The following is a 12,419-nucleotide window of genomic DNA, read 5'->3' as shown; positions in this document are numbered from 1 at the left end:
AAGTTCTTTCTTGCATGATGCCTTTGATGTAAGCACCTTCCAAATTTCAAATGAAAAGCAGCACCACACCTTTTAAAAGAAAGAAAAACCCACCAATAATACTATTCAACCTTGGTGTGCCTTTCTACTGTTCAATATTATATCGCAGTGAAACGATAAACGAGAAAAATGCACATTCCATATATGTACCAATAATAGCTAAGCCTTATAAGCGACATTTGACTGGACTAATAAACATTTTCTAATAAAATGAGTGGGAAACAAACAGATATTTATGTAAAGAAAAATGAATTGTTAAATTAACAATATAAGTAGTTGAAATAATAATGATAAAATTGGAAACAATTGAAGTCGTGGTTAGCATTAGGAAAGCACGACCACCAGAACAAGTGGACATAATTTACCTCAAAGTAACAAACCAACTAACTTAAGCATCAGCAAAAGCTACAACGATAGATTCACATCTGGTTGGAACCTCTTTTAAAACACACACTCGGGAATTCATATTCCACATCCACAGACACACTCTCTCCTCTCTTCTCCAATCTTCACTCACTCACTCACTCACGCATTCATTCGTTTCGTTTTCATTCTCCAACATTCATGGATGCAGTAAGCGCGTGGGGCAACGCGCCCTTAGTCACGGTGGATCCAGAGATCCATGACTTGATAGAGAAGGAGAAGCGACGCCAATGCCGCGGCATCGAGCTAATCGCGTCGGAAAACTTCACCTCATTCGCGGTGATCGAAGCTCTTGGAAGCGCCCTCACAAACAAATACTCGGAAGGCATGCCGGGGAACCGTTACTACGGAGGCAACGAATTCATCGACGAGATCGAAAACCTGTGTCGCTCACGCGCCCTCCAAGCTTTCCACCTGGACCCCCAATCATGGGGTGTCAACGTGCAACCCTATTCCGGTTCTCCGGCGAATTTCGCCGCATACACCGCCGTGCTGAACCCGCACGACCGCATCATGGGGCTGGATCTCCCCTCCGGCGGCCACCTCACCCACGGTTACTACACCTCCGGCGGAAAGAAAATCTCTGCCACCTCGATTTACTTCGAGAGTCTTCCCTACAAGGTGAACTCCGCCACCGGGTACATCGATTACGAACGATTGGAGGAGAAGGCCTTAGATTTCAGGCCAAGGTTGATTATCTGTGGTGGCAGTGCGTACCCTAGGGATTGGGATTACAAGCGCTTCAGGGACGTTGCTGATAAGTGTGGTGCATTGTTGCTCTGTGACATGGCGCACTTTAGTGGCCTTGTTGCTGCTCAAGAAGTGAATAACCCATTTGAGTATTGTGACATTGTTACAACCACGACGCATAAGAGTTTGAGGGGTCCTAGGTCGGGAATGATTTTTTACCGGAAGGGACCGAAACCGCCGAAGAAGGGACAACCTGAGAATGCGGTTTACGATTTTGAGGATAAGATTAACTTTGCTGTGTTTCCTTCTCTTCAGGGTGGGCCTCATAATCACCAGATTGGTGCTCTTGCAGTGGCTTTGAAACAGGCCATGTCGCCTGGGTTTAAGGCCTATGCCAAGCAGGTTAAGGCTAATGCGGTTGCTCTTGGGAATTACTTGATGAGCAAAGGGTATAGTCTTGTTACTGGTGGAACTGAGAACCATCTTGTTTTGTGGGATCTACGGCCTCTTGGATTGACTGGTAAATGATGAGTGAGATGAGGGGTTTCTCCTTTGTGATCTATATGGAACTTGTTGTGTGAATGGTTTGTTTTGTTGCAGGTAATAAGGTGGAGAAACTCTGCGATCTCTGTAACATTACGGTGAATAAAAATGCTGTTTTTGGTGATAGCAGTGCCTTGGCTCCCGGAGGAGTACGAATTGGTGAGAAACTTATCACTGATAATTTACTTTTCTATGGGAAATAAAAACTTGTTTTTTACTGAGTGAAGTGAAAAGATCAAAAGAATATGAAGATTTTGTAATTATTTTTAGAATCAGAAAGAAATCTCTCAAGGTTAAGAGATCTTAATTTTTGGATGTAGTTGTGTCTTAGAAAATTGTTGTAGATTGGAAGAAATTTCATGCAGAATGTGTTTTAGTGCTTTGCTTTGCCAAAGGTGTATTGGTTCGGACCCTTGTTAAATTATCTGAAGAAGTTGTTTAATGCTTATTTCTAGTGTCTGATACTTACTTTGGATCTTGCTTCTGCTTTTTTTGGCTTTTTAATCTCAGATGTTATAGTTGAATGCGTGAGTACCTAACTGAAGTTTGTGTTAACAGGTGCCCCAGCCATGACTTCTAGGGGCTTGGTTGAGAAAGACTTTGAGCAGATTGCTGAGTTCCTTCACCGTGCGGTGACTCTGACACTGGAGATCCAGAAGGAGCATGGGAAGCTTCTAAAGGATTTCAACAAGGGCTTGGTGAACAACAAGGCCATCGAAGCTCTCAAAGCTGATGTTGAGAAGTTCGCTTCCTCATTTGAAATGCCTGGCTTCCTAATGTCTGAAATGAAGTACAAGGATTAGATTGGATCATACCAATATCCCACTCAAATGGAAAAATGGAGAGAAAGGAAATAAGTCTGTCTCCCTTTCTTGGAAGTGTTAGGTTTATCATAATGGCTTATTTTTTTCTAAAATTTGAAGCTTCCTTTGTCTTTGTTTTTCATGTTTTAATTTTGTTAGCCAATATATGATATTTTTCTTGTTAACCATTGGAATAATGCATCTGTTTTTTATTTTCGTTTCCACGGAAGCCAATACGTTAATATTGCATCTACAAATATCGCTGTTAACCATGTTTTTTGTTCAAGTTAAACAGGAAAAAGTATATTATTGTGTTGAGGTATTATACATTCTAATTAAACAACAAAACGGGATACATAAATTCATTTTACCATAAAAAAAGAAGAAGCTAATAGTAAATTCTATTTAAAAATATTACTAAATTAGAATCACAAAGTTATTTATTTCATATATGCTTTTAAATTATTTTAACTCATTAGTCTATGAGCAAAATTTAAGTGCAGTCACCATAATTTATGGTAAAATTAAATACAAACATTTTTATTAAAATAAGATTTTAATTTTAATTAATAAATAATATTTAATTAATAAAACTCTGAACCCTAAATAATGTTATCAGCACTTAAAGAATACCACCTAAATTTTCAACTTTATTCTGTTCACTTATCACATTGGGATTGCAGTTATAATTAATGAAAAACCTATCAGGCAAATCAAAATCTAGCATAACATAAATTAGGTTCAGTTTAGGAAATTTTAGGTAAGGAAGCAAGAGCAATGAAAAGGGCATTTTTTACCTACAGAAGTTTCTGTCTGTTTAAATTAATTGTGTAGTTTTGAAGAAGCCCATGAAAAAGAAAGAAACTTGGGATTTAAAAAAGAAGAATAAAAAGGTTTAAAAGCTAGCCGTTAGGAGCATCTTCGTTTCCTTTGGCAACGGTAACATGATAATTAGACCGTTCTGATCTTAATTAGTAGCAAAGCATATATAAATTTCTCTTAAACTCACAACTTGATATCCATATCATATCATACTTTGATTAATCTATACAGAGGAAATGGGTGTGTCAACGAGTCCTCAATATCACATCCACAAGGTGTTCCTCTTCTGCAACTACATTCTCTTGGGTGCAGCTTCCAGCTGCATCTTCCTCACCCTCTCTCTTCGCCTCCTTCCCTCAATCTGTGGCTTCTTCTTGATCCTTCTACACGCTTTCACCATTGCAAGTGCTGTTTCCGCAGTCTCAGCAGGGACTAACCGCTGGTACTCTGCTCACATGGTAGCCACTGTTCTAACGGCTATATTTCAGGGTTCCGTTTCGGTTCTCGTTTTTACCAGAACCGGTGATTTTCTTGCACAATTGAAGTCCTACGTGAGGGAAGAGGATGCTTCGGTGATTCTCAAACTTGGCGGTGGACTCACTATTTTGATCTTTTGCTTGGAGTGGGTAGTGTTGATTCTTGCCTTTTTCTTGAAGTATTACTCTTACGTAGAACGTGGTGAGGGTGGGGATTCGAAGAGTTGCAAGATTCAGCAGCTTGGGGATTTTAAGGTTTAGTTTATCGGTTTGGTTCAGTTTCGGATTTCAGAACAGCTCTGTTGTGAATTTGAACTGCATTCGTTAATTTCTTGGGGTTTTTTGACGTTTGATTATTCTTTTTATTTTGTTTGTTGTTGTGTTGTGTTGTAATTATTATGTTTGGAATTCGGATGCGTGATTGAGTGAGAAAGAAGTAAAGTAATGGCTGAATGTAAAAGGAGGAGGAACAGTAGGTAGGGTATCGGTATCCTTGTTACAACGTAATTATTGTGGGGTTTTCTTTTTTTAATCGATTTTCTTTACTTTTTTCTGCTGGTGCCTTTCTTTTACAACCTGTGCATAATTTGAGAATTATGGATCCTCATCATCCTCCATCTCTTTGGTTGTTCAAATTATTTGACAAAAACTTGTTAAAGAAGGCACTAAGTGAAACCAGTATAGTATAAACGACTTTTCTTGGTAAAAGAAAAGGCTTGTTTTTTGCCATTTACATTTTTCTCCATTTCAAGAAGACAGATTAGTGGGTTTATTGTTCCCTTCATTGCCTAATTATACTTGATATGCAAACAGCCCTAAAAGCCAATGACAAAACCAACATGATGACACAGGTAAATTCTCTGTGTTTCTCCCTTGTTGTGAAATGTGTTTCACTTCATCCATTGATTGCGTCCCAATTGGTTGTGACACTTCACATGATGTTGTGTTTTGGCTCTAATGCGTCTAAATCAGTGGACCACAGTAGCAAAAGGAACTTTGACTTGCATCGGAGGGTGATGACTTGGCTCATCTAATCCAACAAAAAAGACAAAAAAAAAAAAAAAAAAGAAAAGAAAAGAAAAGAAAAAATAAAATCTTATGACAAATAGAAAAGGTACAAGCAAAGCAAATCTTTGTTGAATGATAACAACCTGCGTGCTCCAGCACCTGCTTGAATGAAAGTTGCTTTGGATGCATATGGAATATTGTAAGCATCTGAGGGCAAATGCTAAACTCCCGTATTTTTAGTATTCGTTATATATTTTAGTTTTTAAAATTTTAAATTTATTATGTTAATTTTGACTTTTATTTTTATTAGATATTTTACTATGATATTATATTAATTAATATGTATAATTAATTATATGATAAAAGTGTTTGTAGACAAATTTACAAGTTAAAAAGTAATAGAAATTTTTTTAAAAAAATTTCAAGTTATCAATTCTTCACATAAATTAGATGAGATGAGCTTACATGGTTTCAACTATTATATTTATTTATTTGTTTTTTAATCTAATTTTAATATTAATAATATTTATACTTGTTCTATTAACACATGATCGTGTAATATTAATATTTTTTTCTTAGATAATTACCTTTAATTATCATGCAAGACAAAAGATAAAAAAAGTATTAAAAAAACTTATGAATTTGTTAATTTAATAATAGTTGACAAGAAGAGTTAGATTTAATTCACCTAATACTTTGTCTCATTTTATTTTATAATTCTATTAATTACATGTAATACGACTGCCTATAATGCAACTAATTATGAGATGCTAAAAGTAATCAATTTTTAACATGCAAAATACAATTTAATAGAATAAGTGCCAAACATTAAAAATAAACTAATATTGTCATTAAATATAAAAATCAAATAAAGTATACAATAAAATTTACCATAACCCTAGCTGTTAAACAAATTCATAAACACTTGAAAGGAGAATTCAAACTAAGGAAACTTGAAGGGGAAGAAAATGAAGGGAGCTCTCTTTCTCCAAACGGCACTTAATAGCTTGCTCAGGAATATTCGTCAACTTTGCTAATGATCTCTCACTCTACATTAACTTTTAATGGTTGATGAAGTCAAGATTTAGAAAGTAGTGTGTGTAAAAATCAGATTCCTTGTCACGATATTTAAGATCCCCTAAATAGGAGTTATGCATGACCCTGCATACTCTTCCAAGCATGAACGTACCCAAAAGTCTATTAGTCTATAGTCAATAGCAAGTTAATTAGTTTAAAAATCTATTCAAATTAAAAATAAGTACATATAAACATACTCTAGAAAAGTGTGTCAAAATATGAACTTATCAAAAAGTAACATTATATATGGTATGACATATTTTTTTTAATTTTATTTTAGTCTTTGAAATTATTATCCATCAAATATTTTAGTCTCTAAAATTTTTTGTTAGTTCTTAAAATATTTTGTGTACCCATCCTTTTTCATCACTGTAAACTACCTTCGCTAGTCACCATCTGCGTTCTTTGTTGTCAACAAAGTTGTTGCTTGCTAACATTGTTACCCACGTCCTAATTGGTGTTTGTCTCTAAGTTCAAGACAAGAATTTTACAAGATACTCATAATTGAAACCTTTAATTTTTAAATTTCTTTGTATGCACCTCCACTACTCTATATTTTATTTTATAATTCGCCAACTAAGAGAACAAATAGTAAAAAATTGCTCTCTAGGATACACTTGAAGATCAATACTTTATAATCACTATCTAAGAAAAATTTTAGAAAGTACTTCTTTGTTAACCATTTTTTAAAGTCATATATTACAGAAACATCCTACTAAATAAAGCAAGCTCAATTCATACTTAATGGATCTTTTCATCATTAACAAACTTAATTTCTTTCACATTAGTATTTTCTTTTTATCTTTCCTCCGTTAATAAAGTTGATATATTCTTATATTAAATATTACCGTGTTTGACCTTATTTTCTTTGATTTCATTTTCTAATAGTGGTTCAATCCAATCAAATTAGTGAAAAAAAATTCTTTTATTTCTTCTTTTTAATTTCATCAATTTAATATAAGTAAACATGCTTCTTTTGGTAATTTTTCAAGTTTCTTTTTTTATTGAGTTGTAATTTTTTTAAAATTTGTTTTGATTAAAGATAAGCTTTTAGATTTATGTGCATTAGTTAATGTCTGTATTGATTCAACTCTTTCTTTCTTTCTTACAATAAAAGATTTCTTGTGTATACTCAAAATAATTATGATTCGAATGCAGCAACACCAAAGATAATGAGTTGGCAAATGACAATATTGTATCCTGTGAATAATGCGTTAAAAAATAAAATAATAAATTAGAGAATGGAAATCCGTTACTGTCATCGTTCCTTTGGAAAAATGACAAAGGAGACACAGCAACAAAAGGCAGCAATAGGAAATTACAACTAATAATAATAAGGTAAAGGCCAGCTCAAATATATACGCATAGGTGGAACTTGTTTTCACCTATATTTGGATTGATTGTTATGATACACATAAATAACACAACATTATAAGCTGAGGTAATCTTTTATGTTAGTCACAATTGAAAAAGATCGAAAGTGACAAGATATCATAGAGGAATCATGGCGATGCAGCAACCTGCATGTTACAATGTATCTGTTGTTAATCCTGGTGGAGCATGGCAAACTGATAATGTCCTAAGATCGGAGCTCCCTATTCTCGCCTTTCAAATTGCCTTCTCCATTGTTTTTTCTCGACTTTTCTTCTTTATTTATAAACCTCTCCATCAACCTCGTCTCATTTCACAAATCTCTGTAAGTATACAATACAAACCTACAATTTAAGTTTCGTTTTTTGAGATGAATGATTATTAATAATAGTAAATTCTTCCACTTTATTTCTAATTTTTTAATCATCAAATATTACCGTTAAATACATTTTTTTATCTCTCAAAATACATCAAATTTTATTCTTATATATTTTTTTAAAAAATTAGTCATAATATTTTAAAAAATTGTTAATTTTTCTGTTTAAATAATAATGTAACTAATTCAAATATCGTGACATATCAAATTTCTACGTTATGTGTTGCTTTTTTTACAAAATCACATCAGTGAGGGTGACTAAAACGAACAATTTTAAAAAATTAGAGACTAAAACAAAAAAAATAATTTTATAAGATCTAAAAGTAGAATTCAATATATTTTGAAATGCCTGATTTGGCTGGCATTGGAATAATTTGTGGTTAAATATGCAGGTTGGTTTCCTAATGACTCCACTACTACTTGGGAGATACGCTAGCCTTTACGGTCTCGTATTTCCTGTAAGAGGGGTCCTAAATATCGAAGTTCTATCACACATTGGTCTCATCTATTATGCATTCCTTAGCGGTTTGGAGACAAATTTAAATACCATTCTACACGTCAAAAAAAAGGCTGCATGCATTGCTATTGCGGGAATAATCTTTCCCATGATGATGGCGCCGGGCTTATATGCTTTACATCGAAAATTTTATCACTCTGAAAATCCTATCTTGCGCCTTGAAGAAAGCACAAGCAGTGCTTATCTACTTTGGACTTTGATTCTCACTGTTACAGGTTTTCCAGTGTTAGCTCACACACTTTCTGAGCTTAAACTCCTTTACACGGGTCTCGGCAAAGTGGCTTTAACCGCAGCTATGATCAGTGACACTTATGGTTGGTTTCTTTTCACCATTTTGGTTCCATTTGCGATTAATGGTAAAGTAGCAGTGTACTCAGTGCTAAGTACTATAATATTCATAGTAGTATGCATTGTTGCGGTGCGTCCAATCATTGGACGCGTTATTGATCGGAAGACGGATAGGGATGAGTGGGATGATAATCAGTTATTGTTTGTGATGATGGGGGTTTTAGCTTGTTCTTACATTACAGATATTCTTGGGACACATGGCATTGTTGGGGCTTTTGTGTATGGGTTAATTTTACCTCATGGAAGGTTTTCCGACACGGTGATGTCGGTTTCCGATGATTTTGTTGGCGGTTTTCTAGCACCGTTGTTCTTTATTGGGACTGGAATGAGACTTGCGGTGGTCACACTTTTCCTGGGAGGACATTGGCACATGACGCTGCTCATTGTAATCCTCTTGTTTGTTCCAAAGATTTTGAGCACTATATTTGCCACTTTCTTCTTTGGCATGCGTACTCGAGATGGTTTAGCCCTAGGCTTGCTTCTGAATACCAAAGGCGCCATGGCCCTCGTAATGCTCAACATTGCTTGGGATAGAACGGTATCGATCTATTTGAGACTTTTTATTGACTCGCATTCTTTTTTTTCAAGCCTTAGACATGTTTTTTTGTCCTTATATCCTTTCAAGATTTTGATTTTAGTCTAACACTTTAATTTGGTCCTTAACAATAACATGACTACTTAAAAAGTTGTCATGTATCAATTTTGTATTAATTATTAGATATCAAAGTGTTAAATTTAGAAAAGGCAAAGACTAAAGACAAAATTGACTTTTTAAAAAAACTACAATTAAAATTTTGCAAAAATATAAAGATTAAAAACATGTTTAAGCCTGCTTTTTTTTTTTACTGCTAAAACAATTGCAATTGAATTTTTAAGTTCTTATAATGTGTTGTTGCATGCAGATATTTTCTCCACCTACATATGCGGTGATTGCTTCCGCTGTTATTCTAATGACTGTAATAGTGTCTCCTGTGATTAATGCCATCTACAAGCCAAGAAAGATATTTGAGCAGAACAAGCTAAAGACAATACAAAAGCTAAGAGTGGATGCTGAGCTCAGAATTGTGGCATGTGTCCACAGTAATCGCCAGGCCATGAGCATGATCAGCATAATTGAATCTTTCAATGCCACAAGACTTTCCCCTATACACGTTTTTGCACTGTACCTTGTTGAACTCACTGGACGTGCTGCAGCCCTTCTTGCTTCACACATAGAACAGCCTAGTGTCCAACCCGGGTTACAAACTCTCACAAGATCACAGCAAGAGTTAGAAAATATTTCCAGTACCTTCGGAGCATTCGGAGATGTCTATGATGCTGTCAGAATCGAAATCATAAATGTGGTTTCATCCTATGCAACCATTAATGAGGACATTTACAACTTGGCAAATGACAAACGCTCGAGCTTAATTCTCGTTCCCTTTCATAAACACTATAGTTCACAAGGTACGTTAGAATTAACCAGTGCCGTGTACAAAGACATAAACCAAAGAGTAATGCAGCGTGCACCATGTTCCGTGGGAATCTTCGTTGATCGTGATCTTGGGTCAGTTCCAAAAGTAAACATGCGTATTGTTATGATCTTTGTTGGTGGGCCTGATGATCGTGAAGCCCTAGCTGTTGCATGGAGAATGGCGGGTCATACAGGAATACGATTATCAGTGGTTAGGATTCTTTTGTTTGATGAAGCTGCTGAAGTTGATACTTCAATTCACGAAGAAGCACAAGGGATATTATCTGCTGTAATGGATAATGAGAAGCAACAAGAGTTAGATGATGAGTACATGAATTTGTTTAGACTTACAGCAGTGAATAATGAGGATTCTATAACCTATTCAGAGATTGATGTGCATGTTGGTGAAGATATTCCCGCGGTTCTCCATGAGCTAGAAAAATTTGGTTGTGATTTATACGTAGTTGGACAAGGAAACTGTAGGAACTTTAAGGTCTTCTCAAATTTATTGGATTGGTGTGATTGCTTGGAACTTGGAGTTATAGGAGATATTTTGGCGTCAAACAATTTTGGGTCACGAGCATCTGTGCTAGTCGTGCAACAATATGGGCATGGAGGAATGCATTTGGGAAGGCTAGGAGGCACCAATAACGATGGCTTTGACTCGCTTGTTGTGAAGACGCAATAAGAATTTAGGGTGGTATTGGAACAATGGAAAAAGGAACTAAAGTGTGTGCGAGAAATTGCTTGTAAGGATTAATTCATGAAACTTTTGGACAGTACCAGGTTTTTGTTTCGGACTAGAATTGGTACAATGACACTGTTGAATGGAAAATGTAGCTGGGCTCTATTTGAATCTTAACAATAACAGAATAAAAGAAAATTTGGTAAGCTGTCTGAGCATAATCGAAAGATCAAACGACCGCATTAGCATATGAACTGCATTCGTTAATTTCTTTGGGTTTTTTTTTTTTTTTACATTTGATTATTCTTTTTATTTTGTTTGGTGTTGTAATTATTATGTTTGGAATTTGGATGCGTGATTGAGAGAGAAAGAAGTAAAGTAATGGGTGAATATAAAAGGAGGAGGCACTATGCTAGAAAATGACTTTTGGAGCACCAACTTGGATAGCGGTTAATAAAAATCGCTTTATATAAAATACTAAAGTTTACTTCGAGAGCGGTTATTAAATAATCTCTCTTAGAAGTAGACTTTAGAAAGCGGTTGACATATGAAACTGCTTTGAGAAGTGAGATTAGAGAGTAATTATTTTGTAACTGTTCTCTTAGGTCTTATTTCAAAATAAACCCTAGCTCCAAATCTAGTCATCCTTATCCTCGTGTCCACTCTTATCTCCAAATTTATCTCTATTCACTATGTTCTTAGAAGCTTCTGCACCAGCATTTGTGCTGGTAACATCGCATTCGTACTACAAAGGTATATTCATCAACGTTTTTATGTTTTCTAAGTATGTTTAGACATGGAAAACGTGAAAAGAACCTTTGTTCACTGAGACACACCTATTTTTTTTACGTTGAATAGTTACAAACATCTCCTCCTTCATCCCTGGGTTGAGGTGATCTGCAACCAAGTTATTAGAACTACATTTCAAAAAGGTTAGTTTATTTGTATTTTTTGACTATTGCTAATTTGTTTTTATTTAGTAAAAATTGAATTACAAATATGGAACTTTAGGTTAGTTAACCTGTGTATTTGTTGATTTGGTTATTTAGGAATTTCTGAACATGATATTAGGAGAATGGTTGTTTGTAATATAGTTGATTAATCTAAATATGCATTTCATTGTTTTGGAACTTGATGTGGAACTTTGGGTTAGTTACCCTATATTAATGTTGGTTTGATTATTTAGAAATTTCTGAACATGCACGATATGAGAAGACTAGTTTTCTGTAATGCAGTTAAATAATCAACTATGTATTTCATAAAATTTAAGTTGTGAAATTAAAACCTGAGAGGTTATTTCTGTTGTTCTTCCAATATAAATGCTCTGATCCTATTACACTGTTATTGCTATGTTTGCTATTAATGAAATTGATATATGCCCTATGAAATGTTCTGAATGCATGTAAATTGTTAGTGAATATTGTACTTTAGAATAATGTGAAGAAATCTAAATTTGAATGAAACCTTAGTTTCCTGTTTGAGATTGAAAAAATAATTGAATAAATTATTATTTTCAATCTCAAATTGTCGAAGTTGAACAGTTTGTGAACAAAATTTTACATTCATTAGTTAGAAAATGCTTCTTATAATGTTGTATCTTATACTTGTAAAAATTTTGGTTTGGATCATTTCTTATTGTCTCTTGGTGCATGCTTGATTGAGGTAAATCATCTCATATTCTAACTGTGTACTAAGAGACTAATGCAAAATACTGCCGAAATTTAATGGAAGGTTAAATTTGAAGGAAGAGATTATCCTTTGGCTTCAAAATTGGAAAATGTTACACGT

The 12,419-nt window shown here is 34.6% G+C and overlaps 3 protein-coding genes across 3 annotated transcripts; all 3 read left to right on the top strand.

Annotated features, from left to right (window-relative positions):
* Positions 1–462: 462 nt before the first annotated feature.
* On the top strand, positions 463–2,748 carry LOC113853888 (serine hydroxymethyltransferase 4-like). The gene is made up of 3 exons (XM_027484577.1): positions 463–1,672; positions 1,753–1,854; positions 2,254–2,748. The coding sequence occupies exons 1-3, from the start codon at positions 604–606 to the stop codon at positions 2,496–2,498; spliced, it is 1,416 nt and encodes a 471-aa protein (XP_027340378.1). The 5' UTR covers positions 463–603; the 3' UTR covers positions 2,499–2,748.
* Positions 2,675–4,827, top strand: LOC113853889. The gene has a single exon (XM_027484578.1). It carries the CDS (start codon positions 3,557–3,559, stop codon positions 4,055–4,057), a length of 501 nt encoding a protein of 166 aa, XP_027340379.1. The 5' UTR covers positions 2,675–3,556; the 3' UTR covers positions 4,058–4,827.
* A 2,558-nt stretch (positions 4,828–7,385) lies between these two features.
* LOC113855833 (cation/H(+) antiporter 15-like) lies at positions 7,386–10,634 on the top strand. The gene is made up of 3 exons (XM_027487461.1): positions 7,386–7,577; positions 8,021–9,031; positions 9,396–10,634. The coding sequence occupies exons 1-3, from the start codon at positions 7,386–7,388 to the stop codon at positions 10,632–10,634; spliced, it is 2,442 nt and encodes an 813-aa protein (XP_027343262.1).
* Positions 10,635–12,419: the final 1,785 nt, after the last annotated feature.

Source organism: Abrus precatorius, unplaced genomic scaffold (assembly GCF_003935025.1).
Source record: "Abrus precatorius isolate BTA unplaced genomic scaffold, Abrus_2018 Scaffold11, whole genome shotgun sequence".
In the NCBI taxonomy this organism is placed as follows: domain Eukaryota; kingdom Viridiplantae; phylum Streptophyta; class Magnoliopsida; order Fabales; family Fabaceae; genus Abrus; species Abrus precatorius.
Note: the sequence above shows the minus strand (reverse complement) of the source record. Positions and strands in the feature narration are given on the sequence as shown.

Excerpts from the sequence above, each read along its gene's own strand:
- LOC113853888 (XM_027484577.1), top strand. The coding sequence starts at position 604 with ATGGATGCAGTAAGCGCGTGGGGCAACGCGCCCTTAGTCACGGTGGAT. Across the intron at positions 1,673-1,752 it reads ACGGCCTCTTGGATTGACTG|GTAATAAGGTGGAGAAACTC; the intron begins GTAAATGATGAG and ends GTTTTGTTGCAG. Across the intron at positions 1,855-2,253 it reads TCCCGGAGGAGTACGAATTG|GTGCCCCAGCCATGACTTCT; the intron begins GTGAGAAACTTA and ends TTGTGTTAACAG.
- LOC113853889 (XM_027484578.1), top strand. The coding sequence starts at position 3,557 with ATGGGTGTGTCAACGAGTCCTCAATATCACATCCACAAGGTGTTCCTC.
- LOC113855833 (XM_027487461.1), top strand. The coding sequence starts at position 7,386 with ATGGCGATGCAGCAACCTGCATGTTACAATGTATCTGTTGTTAATCCT. Across the intron at positions 7,578-8,020 it reads GTCTCATTTCACAAATCTCT|GTTGGTTTCCTAATGACTCC; the intron begins GTAAGTATACAA and ends TTAAATATGCAG. Across the intron at positions 9,032-9,395 it reads ACATTGCTTGGGATAGAACG|ATATTTTCTCCACCTACATA; the intron begins GTATCGATCTAT and ends TGTTGCATGCAG.